This window comes from Gossypium raimondii, chromosome 5 (genome assembly GCF_025698545.1).
Source record: "Gossypium raimondii isolate GPD5lz chromosome 5, ASM2569854v1, whole genome shotgun sequence".
In the NCBI taxonomy this organism is placed as follows: domain Eukaryota; kingdom Viridiplantae; phylum Streptophyta; class Magnoliopsida; order Malvales; family Malvaceae; genus Gossypium; species Gossypium raimondii.
The window spans coordinates 48985722-49005631 of NC_068569.1; the positions used below are offsets into that span (position 1 = coordinate 48985722).

Consider the following 19910-nt stretch of genomic DNA (forward strand, 5'->3'; position numbering starts at 1 on the left):
TCAAAATAGTTGATCAGCCTGAAATTATAAAAGATAATCATGAGGTCTCAACAATTTTTTTTTTAATTTCTTAATTGATGAAAGCAAATTTAGGTATCTCTAAATTAATTTGATCAGTGGTTCACCGCCTTAGACACATATTTTATGTAAGTTAATTATTAAACATTAAAAGATATCTGAAAAATAATTTTTATTAATTTTGTTTTAAGTCACCAAAATCTATATTGAACAAATCAAATTAATAAAGAAATCAACCTTTGGATGGTCTAAAACACTTAAAAATATGTTTTAGATCACTTTAAATTTCAAAAAAGAAATTTTAAAATTTTGTTAAGTGTGATTGGTAAAAAATCACCTTTTATATAGATATTTTAAAATTCTTTTAAAAGATAAATTTGAGGTTTGTGTTGAGTTCTAGAGAAAAAAGTAGGTTTAAAATTCTTCCCTTGTCTAAAACCCTGATCTCCCCTTAGAAGTATAATGTACATTGTCACTACACCCAACACTTATTTCTTTTCTATTATTTCATTTTTGCAAGGATGAGACGTTTAAAGTTATTCAGTCATTATTTTACCATAACTACTTTTATTATGTGGTTAAAAATGTTGTTAGTTATAAATTCATTCTTTATACTTTAAAAGTTACAAATTCAATCCCCATTTTTTAATTTAAATTTTTAATTTAATTATTATCACCTTTGATATTTTTACTTGTGATAGAAAGAAAAGTCTAATATTGAAAGAGCCCATCAATATGAATATGTTTCTCTTTTTTTTTCTTTTCCTTATATTATTTATAAATCCTTTTTTTAATATCATAAAAGTTGGTATAATTTAATTATTAATAACCTTTTCCTAACCCTTGAATTGGAGGATAAAACACATTTGAGCACGGTTAAACTCACATTTTCCAACAATGACAATAATACCAATACTAACTCAACTAAAACTTAGTCAACCATATATTTTAATTTTTAAATATAATAAAACATGTGCATCTAGAATAAATCTAGTATATATATATAATAGTGTACCGGGTTGCGTGGCGAATTTTGTTAATTTAAGTTTAGACATGGATTGCTGGTTTGATAAGAGATGTGTTTTTTTGTAACTTTTATGTCCGGGTTCATCATCGATATTTGTGGAATTGAACTGCAATTGGAAAAAATAATTTTTAAGATATTTTTAAACACTTAATGTTAACTCTATTACAATTTAGACGTATTTAATTTTTTTTTGTTGAACATAAGCTTAGAAAATTAAGCGCTCATCAGTCCAAATGAAAATTATCATCAGTCACCAGTGATTGTCTAATATCTTCTTCAAGCTAGCATCTCACATAATTCGGAGGATCTTCCAAGATAACCAGCTGCTCAATTACGCCTCCATTTGCCTTAGCTATGCAATCAACAACTTTATTGGCATTCTGCTAAATATGTCGAAGTTTGACTTCCCAATTTTTGGAACACCAATGGTGAATCTGTCTTACTTCAGCAACACTAGTTATTGTAGCCAACCCATTACGAATAGTTTCAATCAACATTGTATTGTCACTTTCCATCTCAACACATCTGAATCTTTTGTCTTTTCAAATAACTCTTAAAGAGCTTTTGTCTTTTGTTTAATTCCATAAGGATAAGCAAGAACATTGGTGTTTGATGATGAAGTGGAAAGAGTTGTAGGATTAGCTTGAGCAGGCTTGTGAGCTGGTTTACTAGTGATTATCTTCTTTGAGTTTAATGCAACTTTGAACTTTAACTTTTTGAGAGAATAGATAAAAGTCAAAGAATGTCCCACCAAGTGTATTAGAAATTTGTATATATAAAATTTGAGTTGAAAATTGACTTGAAATTTGGCGTATAATTTTATTTATAACTTCGAAAATAGTACAATCTCAGATTTTCGTTACAGAGAAAATTCCTTTATTTTTTTCTCCTAGATTGAGCTTCGATCCATGCGTCATCCAAACTTGATCTACTTAGAGTAGAATATTGTTTTCTATGAAATAAATATTACTTGTGTTTTACTAATTCAACCAGGATTCTCATGTCTCTCCCTATAAATAGATAGTACTGGTAGAGCTATTAACATTGACATGAGTTTCACATATTGTTATTCTGCTAGAAAGCAGTGAGAATATATTTTCAAAAACTAAATTTTATTTTCTTGGAATTACAATTTTATTGGTTTCTATTGAGAGAGAATTACTTTGCCATTGAAAGTAATAATTCATTTCTGGTTTTGTGCTTAATATGTGATTGTTCGAACTCACACTCAAAGCAATTTGTGATACGAGAATAGAGGATAAGGTCTAGGATCCATCATGCTCAAGAGGCGATTATGCGTAGGGAAGGTTATAGCATTCCTACAATGCTCAAAATTGGTACCTTATTAATTATGCAATTGTCAAAAAAATTTAAAATTAAAAAATTAGAAACCTAATGTTTAATTGTGATCTCTTAAAATAAATTACTAATCTTTCAGTTTTATTAAAATTTCACAGTAAAATAATTGTCATTATCTCCTAATATCCACAAAAATATTTTTTAAAGAAAACAAAACTCGTGATACACTAAATGTTGGAAAGTCAAACCACTGATAAGGCTAGTTGGAAGATTGCACCCAAAGCAAACCAAAGACTAATCATAGAAAAGTTAGTGTATGTTAAAGTGATAGCAAATTGTGGAAAATGTTTCTCATTTAAAAAGATGAATTGTGACAAGTAATTTCATGGTGGTTAGGAAACAAACAAAATGACTTTAAAAAAAGTTAAATAAAATGTCTTGTCCACATTCATAAAATTTATATTTTATTCACAGTTGGAATTATAAATTTCATAAAATGGCTACTCTTTCTTTTCTATTCTTATTTCATTCAGGTCATTATTTTACATGATACTCTCCATAACTACTTTTATTATGTGGTTAAAATATGTTAGTTATAAATTCATTCTTTATACTTTAAAAGTTATAAATTCAATTCCTTATTTTTTCAATTTAAATTTTTAATTTAATTATTATCACCTTTGATATTTTTTGTCAAAATTTGTCAACTTGTTTATTTTGTTGAATGATGTGTTTCATTACTCAATAATCAATTCGCTTCAACTATTATAACTAATTTTAAAATTGATTTTAACAGGGGCGTATAGCTAGGGGCATGGGCTTTGAGCAATTTGTCATTCAGCCTTTCTTAAAAATAAAAAGCTTCAATTTAGTCCTTTTTAACCTTTGATTAAATGGAAACTTGAAAAACTTAATAATTTAATTTATGCCTTTTTAAATACAAAATTTTTGTTTTAGCAACTCAAAGTTTTTCATCTTAGCATCTCAAAATAAAAAATTCTAACTGCACCCTAAAATTTACTAATTTAACTAATTTGAACAAGTCGACTCGACTTGGCCGAGCCAACTCAACCTATATCATCTGTTTCTATTGAGTTTTGCTCGACTCTACGCCAAAACCTTTCAATGTTGTTAAAATTGAAATATTTAACTTGTTGGAGAAGACTAACTGTAGAAAAGTAAGTCAATGCTAAAGTGATATATAACTCCAAAAACCATCTTAAAATTGATTGCATACCAACAAATTTAATGTCGACGTTTTTATTTTTTAGGTTTTGGTGTAAGACGTTTTGTTGTTTTCAAAATAGTTGATAAGACTGAAATTATAAAAGATAATCATGAGGTCTCAACAATTTTTTTTAAAAATTTAATTTCTTAATTAATTGATGAAAGCAAATTTAGGTATCTCTGAATTAATTTGATCAGTGGTTCACCGCCTTGGATGCCTGTGTCCAATGAAAGTATATTTTATAAATTAACTTATTATTAAATATTAAAAACATATCTGAAAAAATAATTTTTTATTAATTTTGTTTTAAGTCACCAAAATCTATATTGAACAAATCAAATTTAGTGACAAAATTAAATAAAACTTTAAGTTTACTTGCAAAGTTAAATCTGAGTTAAATGGTAAATTTACTTATGTATGAAGTATTGATGGATGTTAATTAAGTTTTGATTGATAAATTACTAAATGTAATTAAATATATTATAAGTTAGACTATTATTGTTTGATAAATCACTTTCACCTTTTCTTTTCAAGGTTTCATTACTTGAAACTTTAGATGCTAATTAATTTTCTTTTTCCACGTAGAAAAGGATGATCGAAGGAGATCTCAAAGTTATAACTATGTTGTTAGTCTCTTTTATTTCTATAAAATTTTAGATTCATTCTAATCACTCATATTTTTTATGGTTAAAATATGCTGTTAGTCCTTTATTCCTATAAACATTTGATATCCATTCCTTATACGTTAAAGGTTATAAATTCAATTTAAAATTTTAATTCAATTATTATCATCTTTGGTATTTTTGTCGAATTTATCAACTTGCTTATTTTGTGTTAGTCATATATCACGACATATAAGGAAACCTAATTAATATGTAAAGTTGACAAATTTTGACAAAAAAATTAACGTTAGGACTAAGATTTTAAATAAAAACAAGAAGACTTTATTTTTAACCTTTTAAGTATAAGGACTAAATCTCAAATTTTATCAAAGTATAAGGACAAATAGATTATTTCAACCTTATTTTGTTTAAAAAGTTTTTTACATTTATTAGATCAAAATATTTTTATCAAGTTTATCAAGTGTGCGAGGGTTGAAACATATTAAAGCATGCTGTCTGGGCTTTTCTTCATCATCCAAACTATTTTATCAACTCAACTTCCCTTTTCCTACTTTTTTTTTATTTTCTTGGCTTATTCCGTCTTGCAATCATGAACTACAACACTTGCTTTCATCTTCTTTTAGCTTTATTCATACCATGTTCCGTACTTTGCTTGGCTATGACAGTCAGGAATCTCAACTTCGACCAGTTTGCACTTCTCGAGTTTAAGGATCGCATCGCCGGTCCTCAAAATGTCTTGCCAAACAATTGGACGGTCTCAACCTCTGTTTGCAATTGGATTGGTGTTTCTTGTGGCATCCTCCATAAAAGAGTTATAGCTTTGAATCTTACAAGCATGAATCTTAGGGGTACTATCCCTCCACACCTTGGAAATCTTTCATTTCTACTCTCTCTCGACTTGAGTAGCAACCATTTCTATGGCCATCTCCCTAAAGAATTGAGCCAATTGCATCATTTGAGGATCCTTCAATTAAGCTACAACCATCTGAATGGGGAAATTCCATCATGGCTTGGGAACTTACAGAGAGTTCGAAGGCTGAAAATGAAAAACAATAACTTTACAGGCACAATCCCTGAAACACTTGTTAACATGTCTAATCTAGAGATCTTGAACTTGGGATTCAATCAATTATCTGGTCAGGTTCCATCTTCCATCTTCAAGATTTCTTCTCTGAAGATTATTGATCTCTCCAGCAATAGCCTATTAGGTAGTTTGCCTAATGATACGTGTCAACATCTCCCCAAGCTTGAAGGGCTTTACCTGAGTTGGAATGAATTATCTGGTAACATTCCATCAAGTATGGGCAAATGCAGCAACCTTAAAAATTTGTCGTTGTCCAATAATCAATTGAGGGGATCATTCCAAAAAGTATTGGAAATCTGACACGACTCCAGGAATTATATTTGGGGTTTAATAATCTAGAAGGTAATCAATTTCCTTGATTTCTTGAATTTAAAGTATTTTTTATAAAAGAGTTTAATTTGTAATAGATAACAAAAGGAAGAAATTTTATTTCATTCAAGGCAAAATAGTTAATTTGAAGAAAAACAAGTGCTGAAAAATAATGATTTTTCGACTGTCTGCAGGTCAAATTCCTAAGGAAATCAGTAATCTTCTTAGTTTGGAAATGCTTAATATTCAAGCAATTAAAGGCCTTACAGGTCAGATTCCAACTTCTATCTTCAACATTTCTTCTCTGAAGACCGTTAATCTCTCCAACAATAGCCTATCAAGTAGTTTGCCTAATGATATGTGTCAATATCTTCCCAAGCTTGAAAGGCTTTACCTGGGTTGGAATGAATTATCTGGTAATAATTTTTTCACAAAAGAGTTTGATTTGTAATAGATAACAAAAGTATTTTTAGTTGAACAGTTTAGAAGATATGTTTTTCACTTCAATTTTTTTACTATGTGTGCAGGTCAAATTCCATCAAGTATTTTTAATTCAACTACGCTCGAAGAAATAGATCTATTTAACAACAATTTAGAAGGTATGTTTTTCACTTTAATTTTTTCCAAACTCCAAAAACATTGTGTTGAATTTGTTTCTTCTATTTATGTCATATACTTTTATCATTTTAATATGATAAAAAACAATAAGATTTATATGAATTGATTTATTTTTAATTTTTTAATTTCCATTAAACTTTAAACAATAAGATTTATATGCCATGTGTTATTATTAAATAGTTTCAAATTATACATTTCATTATTTATCATAAGTTATTTTAAAACACAAATTTATGTTCTAAATATGTGATTCTCATACACGTATGTGTATGATAAAGTTTCTAATAATAATTGAAGTATAAAGTAATTCAATATAAATTTTAAATTTTATTATATAATTTTTAAAATAATATTTTAATAGAATCAAAATTGTTATTTATAAGGATGCTAAATTTTCTTATAAAGTGAATTTATTTAACCAAATATTTTAGTAAAACCAAAATTCTTATCCATACATATGATAAATCTTAAAAGTAATAAAAATATTTAAAATAACAAATTCAATAATATAGTAAACAAGAAAGACTATATAATTATCAGTTCAAAAGTTTCTCAAAATCCATGCATTTATATTTATTATACATATATTTTTAATGGCTTAATGCACAGTTTATTCCCTACAGCATATTGCTCTTTTTTTTTCCTTTTTTTTAATCCTTAATGTTTTTTTGCCCACTTTCATACTTAATATTATCAAACATTCCTAGTGTAGTCTCTAACATTATCAGGTGTTCTTGGTTTAGTCCATTGGACGTTAAAAAAATAGATTGAGATATCCAACTAACCATAAATTGCCATGTGGCATATGATGACATCATGATGGCATCATCATCTAGAAAAAAACCAAAAAGTCTTTAAAAATTTTAATAAAATTATAAAAAATAACTACATTATAAATATATAATTGTTTTAAAAAATAAAATTTGTTAATTTTAAATTTGTAATAAATAATAAAATTATTAAAATTGTTAGAAATTGTTAAATATTGTAAAAATTATAAAAAAATATTAGAAATTATAAAAGACGATAAAATTTAAAAATAAAGTTAAAACTAGTAAAAATTGTGTAACTTTAAAGTATATATTCGCTAATATTTTAAAAAATTAAAATTTTGATATTAAAATTGTATATTGTGGTACAATCAATTTTTATAAAAATATTTTAATAAATTTTAATATTTTAAAATATATCAAAATTTAGTACTTTATCAACTCCCCAATTCATAAATAGGAGGATAATGCACTTCAGCATACTTGAACTCACATTCTCCTACATTAGCAACAATGCACATGCCAATTAATCTAAGACTCAATCGACAATTCTTTAAAATAATTAAACATGCAACAATAGTTCTTAAGAAATTGGTCTAGACACAAATAATTTATCTTGAAATAATAAAACAATATTTGGAATAATTAAAAACAGAGATATCAAGCTTATTTTATTTTTCAAAATGCCATACTATCTCAAAAACCTTTTAACAATGTTAATAAATGAACCTAAAATTTTCAATTCAAAAAGTAGAGACTAAATCACAGAAAATAAAAATATAAAGATTAAATTTCAAATATATGAACAATACAAAATTTTGAGCAAATAGTAATCTTTAAATTTTACATTATAATTTAATAAAAATAAATAATTATCCCAATAGATAAAAATCATACCAGTTTACATTAAAAACAATGGCTTTAACATTTTGTTTCCCAAATCATAACTAATTATTATCCAGTGTCAGTCTCATTTTTAAGATTGATTAGATGCCACATTCTCATGCCAAACTTTTATTTTATTTTATTTCAAGTTTTACAATATTTTAAAAATTATTAGTGTTTTATATGTTTTGTCTATTCAAATCACAAGGACTAATTACTACTCAAAACTTCCTATTATGTCTCAACTTTTTAATTGATTTCATCACGCAAAAATTTTATCCTTAATTGATTTAAAGTTTTACAGTTTTTATTTAATGTATTATATATTTTGTGAATTTGGTATTCAATGAATATGTTTTCTAAAAGATGCTATTTTACAGGTAATTTACCACCCATCACCAATGCTCCAAAGCTTCAGATTCTTTTATTGTGGAGAAATAAACTTACCGGAAACATTCCCAACTCTATCTCCAATGCTTCCATGCTTCAGATTATAGACTTGGCACGTAACTCATTCTCTGGCCCAATCCCTAAAACGCTTGGCAACTTAAGACACCTTGAAGTGTTCCAAATCTTTGACAATAATTTGATCACAGGATCTGCTACTGATCATGAGTGGAGCTTTCTTTCTTCTTTGACGAATTGTAGGAATTTGAGAAGAATAGATGTATCAGGAAATCCATTCAGTGGCGTTCTTCCTACTTATATCGGGAACCTATCAAAATCCCTTCAATTCTTTTCTGCCAAAAAGTGTGAGCTTCAAGGCATTATTCCTATGGAAATAGGTAACTTAACCAACCTATTCCTTTTACAACTTGGCTATAATAAATTAAGTGGATTGATTCCAGCATCAATAGGAGGAATGAGAAATCTCCAAAGTCTAACTTTTTACAATAATAAACTAGGAGGGCCGATCTCAGAAAGCCTCTGTGGTTTGGAGAGACTATACGAGATGTGTTTAGGGTTGAATAAGCTGCATGGGTCCATACCCTCTTGTTTAGGTAATATTTCTGCTCTGAGATATCTTTGCTTAGATTCCAACAAATTGAGTTCTACAATACCCTCAACTTTGTGGAATCTTAAAGATATCTTAGAAATAGATTTATCATCAAACCATCTTCACAATTCACATGCTATTGATGTTGGAAATTTGAGGAGTCTACTGAAACTAAATTTATCAAGGAATTTGCTCAAGGGCGATATCTTATCCACATTTGGGGGTCTTCAAACTTTGGTTTCATTAGATTTATCAAATAATATACTACATGGTCATATCCCTGAATCATTTGATGGGTTGATTAGTTTGGAATTCTTGGATTTATCCAATAACAATCTCTCTGGAGTCATTCCCAAATCTTTGGAAAAGCTTTTATATCTAAAGTATTTTAATGTGTCTTTCAATAGACTTGAAGGGGAAATTCCCAGCAAAGGATGTTTTTCAAACTTTTCTAGCACATCATTCATGAAGAATTATGCACTTTGTGGTCCACCTAGATTGCTAGTCCCACCTTGCAAAAACGACATCCACAAAAACTCCCAAATGATTATATTGCATGCTTTTAGGTATGGTTTACCAACAATTGGTATTGTCGTAGTACTAATAGTCTTAACTATTATGTATAGAAGATGCCAAAGAAGGAGTACAACTCTAACAATTAAAGATGATTTGTTGTCTTTGAAAACACCGAGAAGAATTTCACATGCTGAACTTTCACGAGCAACTAATGGATTTGAGGAAAGCAATATGCTTGGTTCAGGGAGTTTTGGATATGTATATAAAGGGAGGCTTTCAGATGGAATGGAAGTTGCAATAAAAGTTTTCAATTTGCAAACAGAGGGAGCATTTAGGAGTTTTGACATTGAATGTGATGCTATGTGTAATATAGTTCATCGTAATATTGTGAAGGTCATTACTTGCTGCTCAAGTGTTGACTTCAAAGCCTTGGTGCTTGATTACATATCTAACGGAAACCTTGAGAAATGGTTACATTCTGAAAATTGTTTCCTTAATATCATACAAAGGGTCGACATAATGATAGATGTTGCGGTAGCTATAGAACACCTCCACAATGGACATCCAACACCTATAATTCATTGTGACATAAAACCAAGCAATATTTTACTAGATGAAGACATGGTTGCACATGTTGGAGATTTTGGCGTTGCCAAATTGTTGGGAGAAGGTGAAGTAATGAAGCAAACCATGACTCTTGCAACTATTGGGTATATGGCACCAGGTGAATTCTTTTTTATTTTTGTATGATTATTTTACTAATTTGCATTTTATATTTTTGTTTCACGTGTATGTGGATATATATTTGAATAAGCGTTTTAGAAATAATTGAGGATGAATGATGTTCTAATTATACTTGAAATGCAGAATTTGGATCAGCAGGAATTGTTTCTATAAAATCTGACGTCTATAGTTATGGGATCGTCCTTATAGAAACTTTCACGAAGAAAAAGCCAACTGATAATGTTTTTGTTGAAGAAGAGACTATAAGGCATTGGATGGAAAGTTCATTGCCTAAAGGAGCGATAGAAATTGCAGATGTTGATTTATTAAGAAGAGAGGATGAGTACATTGTTGTTAAAGCAAATTGTATTTCATCTATCATGGAGTTGGCTTTGAATTGTTCAGCTGAGTTACCAGAAGAAAGAAAAGATATGAAAGATGTTGTGGTTGAGCTGAAGAAAATCAAACAAAGGTTGCTAAACAACATCCAACATTTTTAACAGAGATGGTGAGTAAAGAGTACACTTGTGGTTATTATTTCACACTTAATTTTATCATTAATTCAACATTTTTAATCTATTCTGGAATTTTAATCATATATATAATATGTCGGTATTCGTAAAAATTAATAAACCATTTTTTTTCTTTTGCTCTCACGTACTAGGCTCTCTTCAAAATTCAAACTTCTTTTGCAATATCAAAATGGAAACCAATAAAATGCATTAAATTTCGACATCAAGTTATTTTCTTTGTTAGATTGGATTTTCTTAGTTTTTTATTATTTATGATATAATTTTATTTTAATCTTTTGCCAATGATTTTATTAGGGCGAAGCCAGAAAATCTTTTTAGGGGTGAAATTAAATTGTAATTTTTACAATAGTAAAAATGTAATTTCACCATTTTAATAGCCAATATTTTTATAATTTTTAAAGGATTAAATCAAAGTTTTATAATTTTTTGGGGGGCCAAAGTACAATTTTACGTTTATTAATTTAAAATTTTAAAAATTTTAAAGGGCCTAAATAGAAATTTTTTTATTTTAAGGAGGGTCGGGACCCCTGCCAACTCTCCTAGGTACGGCCCTATTAATAAAGGCATCAACAAATGGTATTGTTCTCATGTTAGGGTCTTGTCTCTTGATTCCGCTAAGAGTCTTATGGGTTCATGTAGATGGTTGCAAGGTAAAGGCTATTATGGGTGATCGTAGTTTATCCAATCAATGACATATAAGTTTTATCGGTTTTCAAGTATTTGCTAACTCTTTCTCTTTATTTTCTTCTAAATTTTTCAATTTAGAGACAAGTATAACACAATGGTCTTAATTGAGCTAGCTTGCCTCATCAGGTAATTTGCTACATTCCATTTATTTAGAGTTATTTGGAATGTTTAGTATTTAATATTGTCATAGTTGAAAGTATCATTCATAATCTAATCTAATTGTGTTTTTGGCAAGTGGTTGTTGATCAAGGAAAACTAAACACATCTTTACTATCATGTTCTACAAAACAAAGAGACTTTTTTCTCGATGAAATTTGTATTGGGCTATCAATGTTTCATGGATTATGTTGTTTTTCTAATGTAATATTGCATACAAAATCAAAGTAATATTTGCCAATGCTGCTGTGGATTTGATTTGCCTTTACAGTATTTAGAGATTATTTTGTGAATGTTAAATTGCCTTTGGGCCTTTCAAAGAAATTCAGCAAGCCTACAAGTCATTTAATTACCTTTGGACCTCCCATGAAATTTTTATGTATGAAACATACAATATATGGCATGAATTTCATAATTATATTATATATAATGAATTATTTGTTTCTTTTTCACCCTCTCCACCAAAATAACCATTATCATCATCAAAATCATCCGTATGATCCCAAAGGTTTCTTGGCTTGTCTAAACATGTTTTTTTTTTTATATTTTGTTAATAAAAAAATACAAATTTACTTTAAACGTTCAAAATTTATAATTTAAACATCTAAAAAAGCAATTTTATTCGTCAAACTTCCACAAATACTAACCTATATATTGTTGTTAATCCAAATTGAATATTGGGTTTAGGGTTGAAGCATATTTAAAGAGGCAGACAGAGGTATTGGCCCAACCAAAATGGGAAAAAAATTCTATTAAGACCCTTTAAAAATAATAAATTAATACATGATAAAATTATATTTTAACTTCTCAAAATTTTATAATTTAATTCTAATTCTTCCCTATTCAAAGCGTCAAGCCTTTTTTTAATTTGGTAGTATAGCATGGGTGTTGGAAAATTGAGTGAAATAATTTATTTCATATTTTTCAATCCCACACTCCCGTGTGTGATGGCAATTGTGGAAATAGCCCTCAACTAATAACCCTAAAGACCCGTTTATCTTAAAATTGAGAGGTTTGTTTCATCCAAAAAGATGTGGTGCTCTTGATGCAATTGATTGTGATTGAAAATTGGAGTGAAGTTGATGGAAAATAAGTTAGAAAATTCTTCTTCTCTGTAAATTGAATGTGAAACAGCAAATTCAATGTCAACGTTCTTTTATTGTTTATAAAAAAAATATATTAATTTTATATTAAAAAGATCTCAATAGTCTCTCTCAATTTCCAAATTGAGGAAATTGGTTACCCTAAAAAAGTCAGAGCAATTTAGTCCCTATTAATTTTGAAAGTGAGCAACTAAGAATAATTAATCAAGATGTTAACATTCCATAAAATGTACATGATTTTGGCTGGTTTATTAATAAATTTAGCCCTCAAAATTTACACACTTTGCAATTTGGTCTTAATTTAACAAAGTTTTCCTGCAACGTTTGTGTAAATATGTAAATGTTGAGGTTGAATTTCTTAAATTTTTTTAAAAATTAAGGCCAAAATGACAAAATATATAAACATTGAAAGTTAAATTTATAACTGTATTAATCAAAATTATGTACAATTGATGGAAGAATTTAACACCATAATTAATTGTCCTTAGTTACTCACTTTCAAAATTGATAGGGATTAAATTGCTCCATTTTTTTTGAGAGGGACTAATTTGCGCAATTGTGAAATTAAGAGGGATTGGAGAGGTCTTTTTACCAAAAATACATTAACAAATGATTATTAGTGGAGTGGTAAGCGTTTTCTATATGAATTTTTTTAGTCTTGTGTTTGAGCCTCACATAATATTTTTCAATTGTTTTACTTGAAGATTATATAAAAGTATGAAAAGGTGAAAATACACTTATAATAATATTAATTTCCTTTAAAATAAGAATATTTTAATAATCTTAAGCCCTAACTGACTTGGTATCCTAAGCCAACCATACATCAACTCTATTTAGAATCGTTATATCATTCAAGGATACTTTAATGTTCTTAATGACAAACAATTGGCGAGGTAATAAATATAACTTTATTGATGTAACAGAAAAATTTTGTTTTATGCACAATTTAATCTTTTTTTTCATTTTGATATCATACATATTTCATGTGTTATTATTAATTAGTTTCAAACCATAAATTTCATTCTATTTCATGTGTTATTATTAATTAGTTTCAAACCATAAATTTCATTCTTTATTCTATGTTATTTTTAAACACATCTTTGTATTCTAAATTTGTGTTTTCATACTCATAAGTGTGTGATAGGATTTGTAGTCAATATTTAAGAGTTTTATTGAGTTGGTGTTACCCTCAATCAGGTCACCAACTCAGTAATGTATTTACCAAAAGCGCCTCATGTAACACCCCTAACCTGAATACGTCGCCGGTTAATAATAATCCACACCAAATAGGTTAATTTATACATCACATAGGTTAATAATAATCCACACTAAATAGTCAAATTTACATGGCATAGCATAGGTTAATAATAATCCACACCAAATAGTCAAATTTACATGGCATAGCATAGTCATCACATAGTAAATATGAACACATACTAACATTAACATCTAACCGAATAATTAACCACATGACTATACCAAGTTTGCCAAATAAACATCACCTACCATTTGTCAATTCATAAAATAAGCTCATTTGCATAGCTAAAGTAACTTCCAACAACTACACCATTTACAAACCAACTTATATGGCTAAAACCACAACCCAAAAACATATCACATGATTACTAGCCTATACATGCCATATACTATTTTTACAAGTTTCAAAAGTACTAAAATGACGATCGATAGTGTGACGACAATTCTTGACGATCTTCGAGCTCGAGCTAGCTTCGACTATCTATAAAATAGGGAAAGAACACACACAAAGCAAGCTTTTAAAAGCTTAGTAAGTCTTAAGCAAATAAATAGTCATAAAAACATATATAATCTATTTCAATTAAGCCAAATATAACTAGTCTCAAACACATATATAAACACTTCTGTATTGGGCTATCAATGTTTCATGGATTATGTTGTTTTTCTAATGTAAGAGGGGGTTTTCCCAATATTGCACGCCAAATCAAAGTAATATTTGCCAATGCTTAGCTTAATCAACTCTAATGCTGCTGTGGATTTGATTTGTCTTTACAGTATTTAGAGATTATTTTGTGAATGTTAAATTGCCTTTGGGCCTTTCAAAGGAATTCAGCAAGCCTACAAGTCATTTATTACCTTTGGACCTCCCATGAAATTTTTATGTATGAAACATACAATATATGGCTTGAATTTCATAATTATATTATATATAATGAATCATTTGTTTCTTTTTCACTCTCTCCACCAAAATAACCATTAACATCATCAAAATCACCCGCATGATCCCAAAGGTCTCTTGGCTTGTGTAAACATATTTTTTTCTTTTATATTTTCTTAATAAAAAAATACAAATTTATTTTAATCTTTCAAAAATTTATAATTTAAACCTCTAAAAATACTAACCTATATATTGTTGTTAATCCAATCGAATATTGGGTTTAGGGTTGGAGCAAATTTAAAGAGGCAGGTAGAGGTATTGGTCCAACCAATATGGAAAAAAAACTCTATTAAGACCCTTTAAAAATAATAAATTAATACATGATAAAATTATATTTTAATTCTCAAAATTTTATAATTTAATTCTAATTCTTCTAATTTTTTTTTTTTAGATTCACCCCTTTTCAAAGCTTCAAGCGTTTTTTGGTTTGGTAGTATAGCATGGTTGTTGGAAAATTGAATGGATTAATTTATTTCATATTTTTCAACTCACATGCTTGTGTGTGATAGCTCCAGTCTCCACACGCCCGTGTCACTTGCCCACATGCCCGTGTGGGTTTTAGGGTTTTGAATTTTTATTACTTTAAATTGGTATTCAAATTTGTTTAAGTTACAATTTAGTCCTTAATAATAAAACTTGAATTTGACATAGTAAACGAACTCAAATTAACCTAAAAATTTTAGACTTGCATAATTTGACTAAAAGAAGTCAAAAAACACTTAGATCTAAAACCGAGTTAGTTTTACCATAAGTGGTAAAATGACATAAATGCCCTTAGGTTAAATTACCTAGAAAAAGTTTAAAATTGGCTCATAATTTACGTCGGCATTAATAAATAATTAATAATTAGATAAGATTGAGGTGTTATAAGGTCGGGGTTTGTCTTGGGTGGTAGTTAGCTGGAGAGTCACTTAGGTGGCTAATGTAATGCTTCGAATTCAGGCCAGTCTATCCCGGTCGACTTTGGCGTGTCACAGTCTATCATAGGGCTCATCTCTCTTAGGTATTTAGAAAATTAGTTAATCTAAAAATAAAAACATCCAAAGGGCAGTATAACTGAAAGAAATAAAGAAACTCATGATAATCTCCTAAGAAATCAATTAGGAATCTTCAATCTTAATGAAAATCTGCTTTAGAGTCGGCTTTAGTGGTGTCTTTAGAGTTGTTTTCTTGAATATTCTAGGAAGGTTCTCTCCTATCTTCTTTTTTTTTTTTTGGTCATATATACATCTTAGAATGCCCGCAAAACCTAAAATTCATATTTTTTCGTAGTTCAGAGTGCAAATCTACGAACTTGACATGGCTTGCCACACGACCGTGTGGGTCACACGGTCGTGTGGAATAGGTCAGCCCGTTTGGGTCCTATAGTTTGCCCCCATTTTTCGGTTTTCGCTCATTTTTTGCTCATTTTCCTCCCAAATGTTCTATTAAGGATAATGATGACAATTGTTGTAACCCAAACACCTCTCTAAAATTTAAAAATTGAATTAAATGTGATCCAGAAATGTTCAAGTTATTATCCCCAAATCACCCGCAAATAGTGATGACAATTGTGGAAATTAAAAGGCCCTCAATAAATGAAGTATAACCCTAAAGACCCGTTTATCCTAAAATTGAAATTTTGTTTCATCCAAAAGGATGTGGTGCTCTTGAATGCAACTGATTTTGATTGAAAATTCAATTGAAGTTGATGGAAACTAGGTTAGAAAATTCTACTTGTCCAAAAATTGAATGTGAAACAGCCAATTTAATGGTATAAGAAATGCATAAATGCATTTGGATTAAACGAGATGAAGAAATGTTGAAATTGTTTTGCTCAAATAGAGACCCACAATTGTGGAAAACTGAGTCAATACTCAAACAGTATAATCACAATTTTATAAGACATCCAGAAGTGTTAAACTTCTTACCCCCAAATCACTCACAAATAGTAATGACAAATTTGAAATGTTTGTCTCATTTAAAAAGATTAATTGTAATTGTACAATAATTCTTGGACTAGTTGGAAGAATCCACCCAAGGTAAACCAAGGACTAATTATAGAAAAGTCAGTCTATGTTAAAGTATCATATAACTCCAAAGACCCGTCCTAAATGCAATGTGATCCATAAGTGTTCAACCACTTACCCCACAAATAACGATGGCAAATTGTGGAAAATGTTCTCAATAACTAAAGTATAACCTTAAAGACCCATCTTAAATGTAATGTGATCCAGAAATGTTCAACCTCTTATCCCAAGTCACTCAGGCGCACAATTTTCTATTATTGACAGTTTAATTTTAAAATTTCATAAAATTTAAAAATTTCTCCCAATTTTGTTGACAGTTCAATTATAAATTTCATACAATGGCTAGTCTTTCATTTCTATTATTTTCATTTTTGCAGTGATGAAACGTTTAAAATTATTCAGGTCATTATTTTACATCATCCTGTCCATAAATACTTTTACCTGTAAGGAAAAAAGTCTAGTAATGAAAAAGCCCATCAATATGAATATATATATATATATATATTTTTTAAATCTTTTATTTATATTGTTTATAAATCAATTTTAAATAGACAAAACTTATATAATTTAACTATTGAGAATCCTCACCAACTTCGAATTGGAAGAAAAGCGTTTAAACATGATTGAACTCACATTCTTCTGCACTAACAACAATATCGATATTAATTCAACTAAAACTCAATCAACCATATATTTTAATTTTTAAATATAATAAACATTTGCATGAAGAATAAATATAGTATATACATAAAATAGTCTACACGGTTGCATGGTGAATTTTGTTAATTTAAGCCTTGGGATGGATTACTAATTTGATAATAGATGTGTTTTTTTGTACTTTTCATGTTCGTTTTATGGTTCATAATCGGGCTTTGTGGTTGCTCATTTTAAGGATGTTGTCTCCAAAATTCGAATCATATTGTTTCTTTGTCCAAAACCCTGATCTCCTAGTAAGAGTGTAATGTACATTGCCATTACACTCAACACTTATTTCTTTTTATTGAATGATAATAACCATGGTAATGATTATAGTCCGATAAGTATAAAATTATAACCATATAAATAATAATAACAAACAAATAAATCATGTATATTAATGTAAAGCTTAGCAATAATTTGGTGTTTGCAAAAGCACAAGGTTTTATTAAAAAGGAGGAATCACCTCCCTTCTTTTTATTCTTTGGTGAATCACCTAAAAAAATCGCGAGATTTTAAAATTCATTTTAAAAATTAATTTGTGTTCTACGTAGAATTTTAGAGAAAAAGTGAATTCAAGAGTTGGTTATGCGTTGAGAAGGTTATAACACTCAAAATTGATATCTTATTAATTATGCAGTTGTAAAGAAAATTTTATTTTAAAATTTGAAAAGGTAATGTTTAATTGTAATCCTCTAAATAAACCACTTATTTTCTAGTTAAATTAAAATTTCATAGTAAAATAATTTAATTATTAATAACTTTTTCCCAACTCTTGACATTAAAAAAGTTAGAGAAGAAGAAAATCACAGAAAATTATAAATAAAATGGCTAGTCCATATTCTTAAAATTTATATTTCATAAAATGGCTAGTCTTTCTTTTCTATTATTTCATTTTGCAATGATGAAACGGTTAAAATTATTCAGGTCATTATTTTACATGATCCTCTCCATAAGTACTTTTACTTGTGAGAGAAAAAAAGGGGCCAAAAACCAATAAAAGTCCATTTTTTTTAAATTACTGAAATAGGCCCGGTGAAAAATTAATTACTAGAATGGGCCAATTCCTAGAAAGCGCATCCACGTGGACAAATAGCTTCCTTGGGGAAGCGTTTTCCCCGCGCGTGAACAGTACCAACGGCTAGTTTTTTTACCGTTGGTGACCACCCCCAATGGTAAAAAAAAAAAAAAAAACTATAAACTCCCCCTTTCATTTTTTTCACCCCTAAATCCTTTCTCTCAATTTCTCTCCAATATTCTCTCAAATTCCTCTCAAAAAAGCTTTAATTTTTTAGTTATTCTAAAAAGCTTTAATTTAATTTTTTGAATTTTTTAAATCATAATTTTTTAAATTTCTCTTATTTTTTAAATCATAAAATTTCCTCTCAAATTCCTCTCAATGGCGGAGAATTAATTTGTTTCGATAACAAGCACATATCCATCGAACAAATGAAAATGATAAGTGTTAAATTTAACTTTTAAATATTATTTAAGATTTTTTTGATTTATGAAATTTTAAATAATTTTTATTTTATTATTTCTTATAAAAGTCTATAGATCGGATATTGCAATGCTATATCTGTAATATGCATGGTCCTCCATCACCGTTGGTAGAGAATTACCTACGGGAAGCGGGTTTTTGGCACGTGGCAATGGTAGGTCGGGGATGCAAGTTGGAACCGAAGCTCATTAGTGCGTTGATTGAGAGGTGGAGACTCGAGACGCACACATTCCATATTCCATGTGGAGAGTGTACTATCACTTTGGAAGACGTAAATTTGCAATTGGGATTGCCGGTGGACGGGTACGTAGTCACTGGGTATGTTCAATCTGGTGATTGGGGAGCGGTATGCTACGAGCTTTTAGGCGCTATTTCGGATAATATCAACGGAGGTCGGATCGAGATAGGCTGGTTACGAGACACATTCCTAGAGCCGGATGATGATTCTATCGAACTAGAAAGAATCAGATATGCTCGGGCATACATTCTTCCGATAATTGGAGGTTATCTGATGCCGGACTTGTCACGGAACCTTGTACATCTAAGATGGCTGCTGAAACTCGTTGATTTTAGAGCAGCTGGTGAATTTAGTTAGGGGTTTACCGTGTTGGCAACATTGTACCTGGAGATGTGTGGGCCGAAGCGACCGAATAAAGCGAAAATCGGAGGTTGTCTCTCACTACTGCAGTCATGGGCACGATTTCGCTTTCCATTTTTATGTCCTCGAGTGGACCACCCATATACCTTCCCACACATAACGAGGTAAATTTTATATTAGATTTTACAATTATTACGTAGATTTAAAATATAATTGTATGCTAAAAATTTATTTAATTAGGTGGAACCATTCGACAAGTTATGTTGGATTTCCTACCTCTCTTGAAGATATACGGTTTCTATTAGACCAACAGTCAGAAGCACAAGTAAGTATTAA

The 19910-nt window shown here is 29.2% G+C and overlaps 3 protein-coding genes across 3 annotated transcripts in view; all 3 read left to right on the forward strand.

Moving 5' to 3' along the window:
* LOC105766326 (receptor kinase-like protein Xa21) overlaps nucleotides 1-11630 on the forward strand; it is a 161521-nt gene extending 149891 nt beyond the window's left edge. The window contains exon 9 of the mRNA XM_052630431.1: nucleotides 10242-11630. Within this exon, the coding sequence (XP_052486391.1) occupies nucleotides 10242-10597 (356 nt within the window). The 3' untranslated portion in view covers nucleotides 10598-11630. The remainder of the gene's footprint in view (nucleotides 1-10241) is intronic.
* The window catches only part of LOC128040944 (receptor kinase-like protein Xa21), a 31765-nt gene extending 20135 nt beyond the window's left edge, over nucleotides 1-11630 (forward strand). Inside the window, exon 3 of the mRNA XM_052629991.1 lies at nucleotides 11396-11630. The gene's annotated coding sequence lies outside the window, so the exon portion shown is untranslated. The remainder of the gene's footprint in view (nucleotides 1-11395) is intronic.
* Nucleotides 4659-5931, forward strand: LOC128031996 (probable LRR receptor-like serine/threonine-protein kinase At3g47570). The gene is made up of 2 exons (XM_052629990.1): nucleotides 4659-5621; nucleotides 5783-5931. The coding sequence occupies exon 1, from the start codon at nucleotides 4785-4787 to the stop codon at nucleotides 5577-5579; it is 795 nt and encodes a 264-aa protein (XP_052485950.1). The 5' UTR covers nucleotides 4659-4784; the 3' UTR covers nucleotides 5580-5621; nucleotides 5783-5931.
* Nucleotides 11631-19910: the final 8280 nt, after the last annotated feature.

Excerpts from the sequence above, each read along its gene's own strand:
- LOC128031996 (XM_052629990.1), top strand. The coding sequence starts at position 4,785 with ATGAACTACAACACTTGCTTTCATCTTCTTTTAGCTTTATTCATACCA.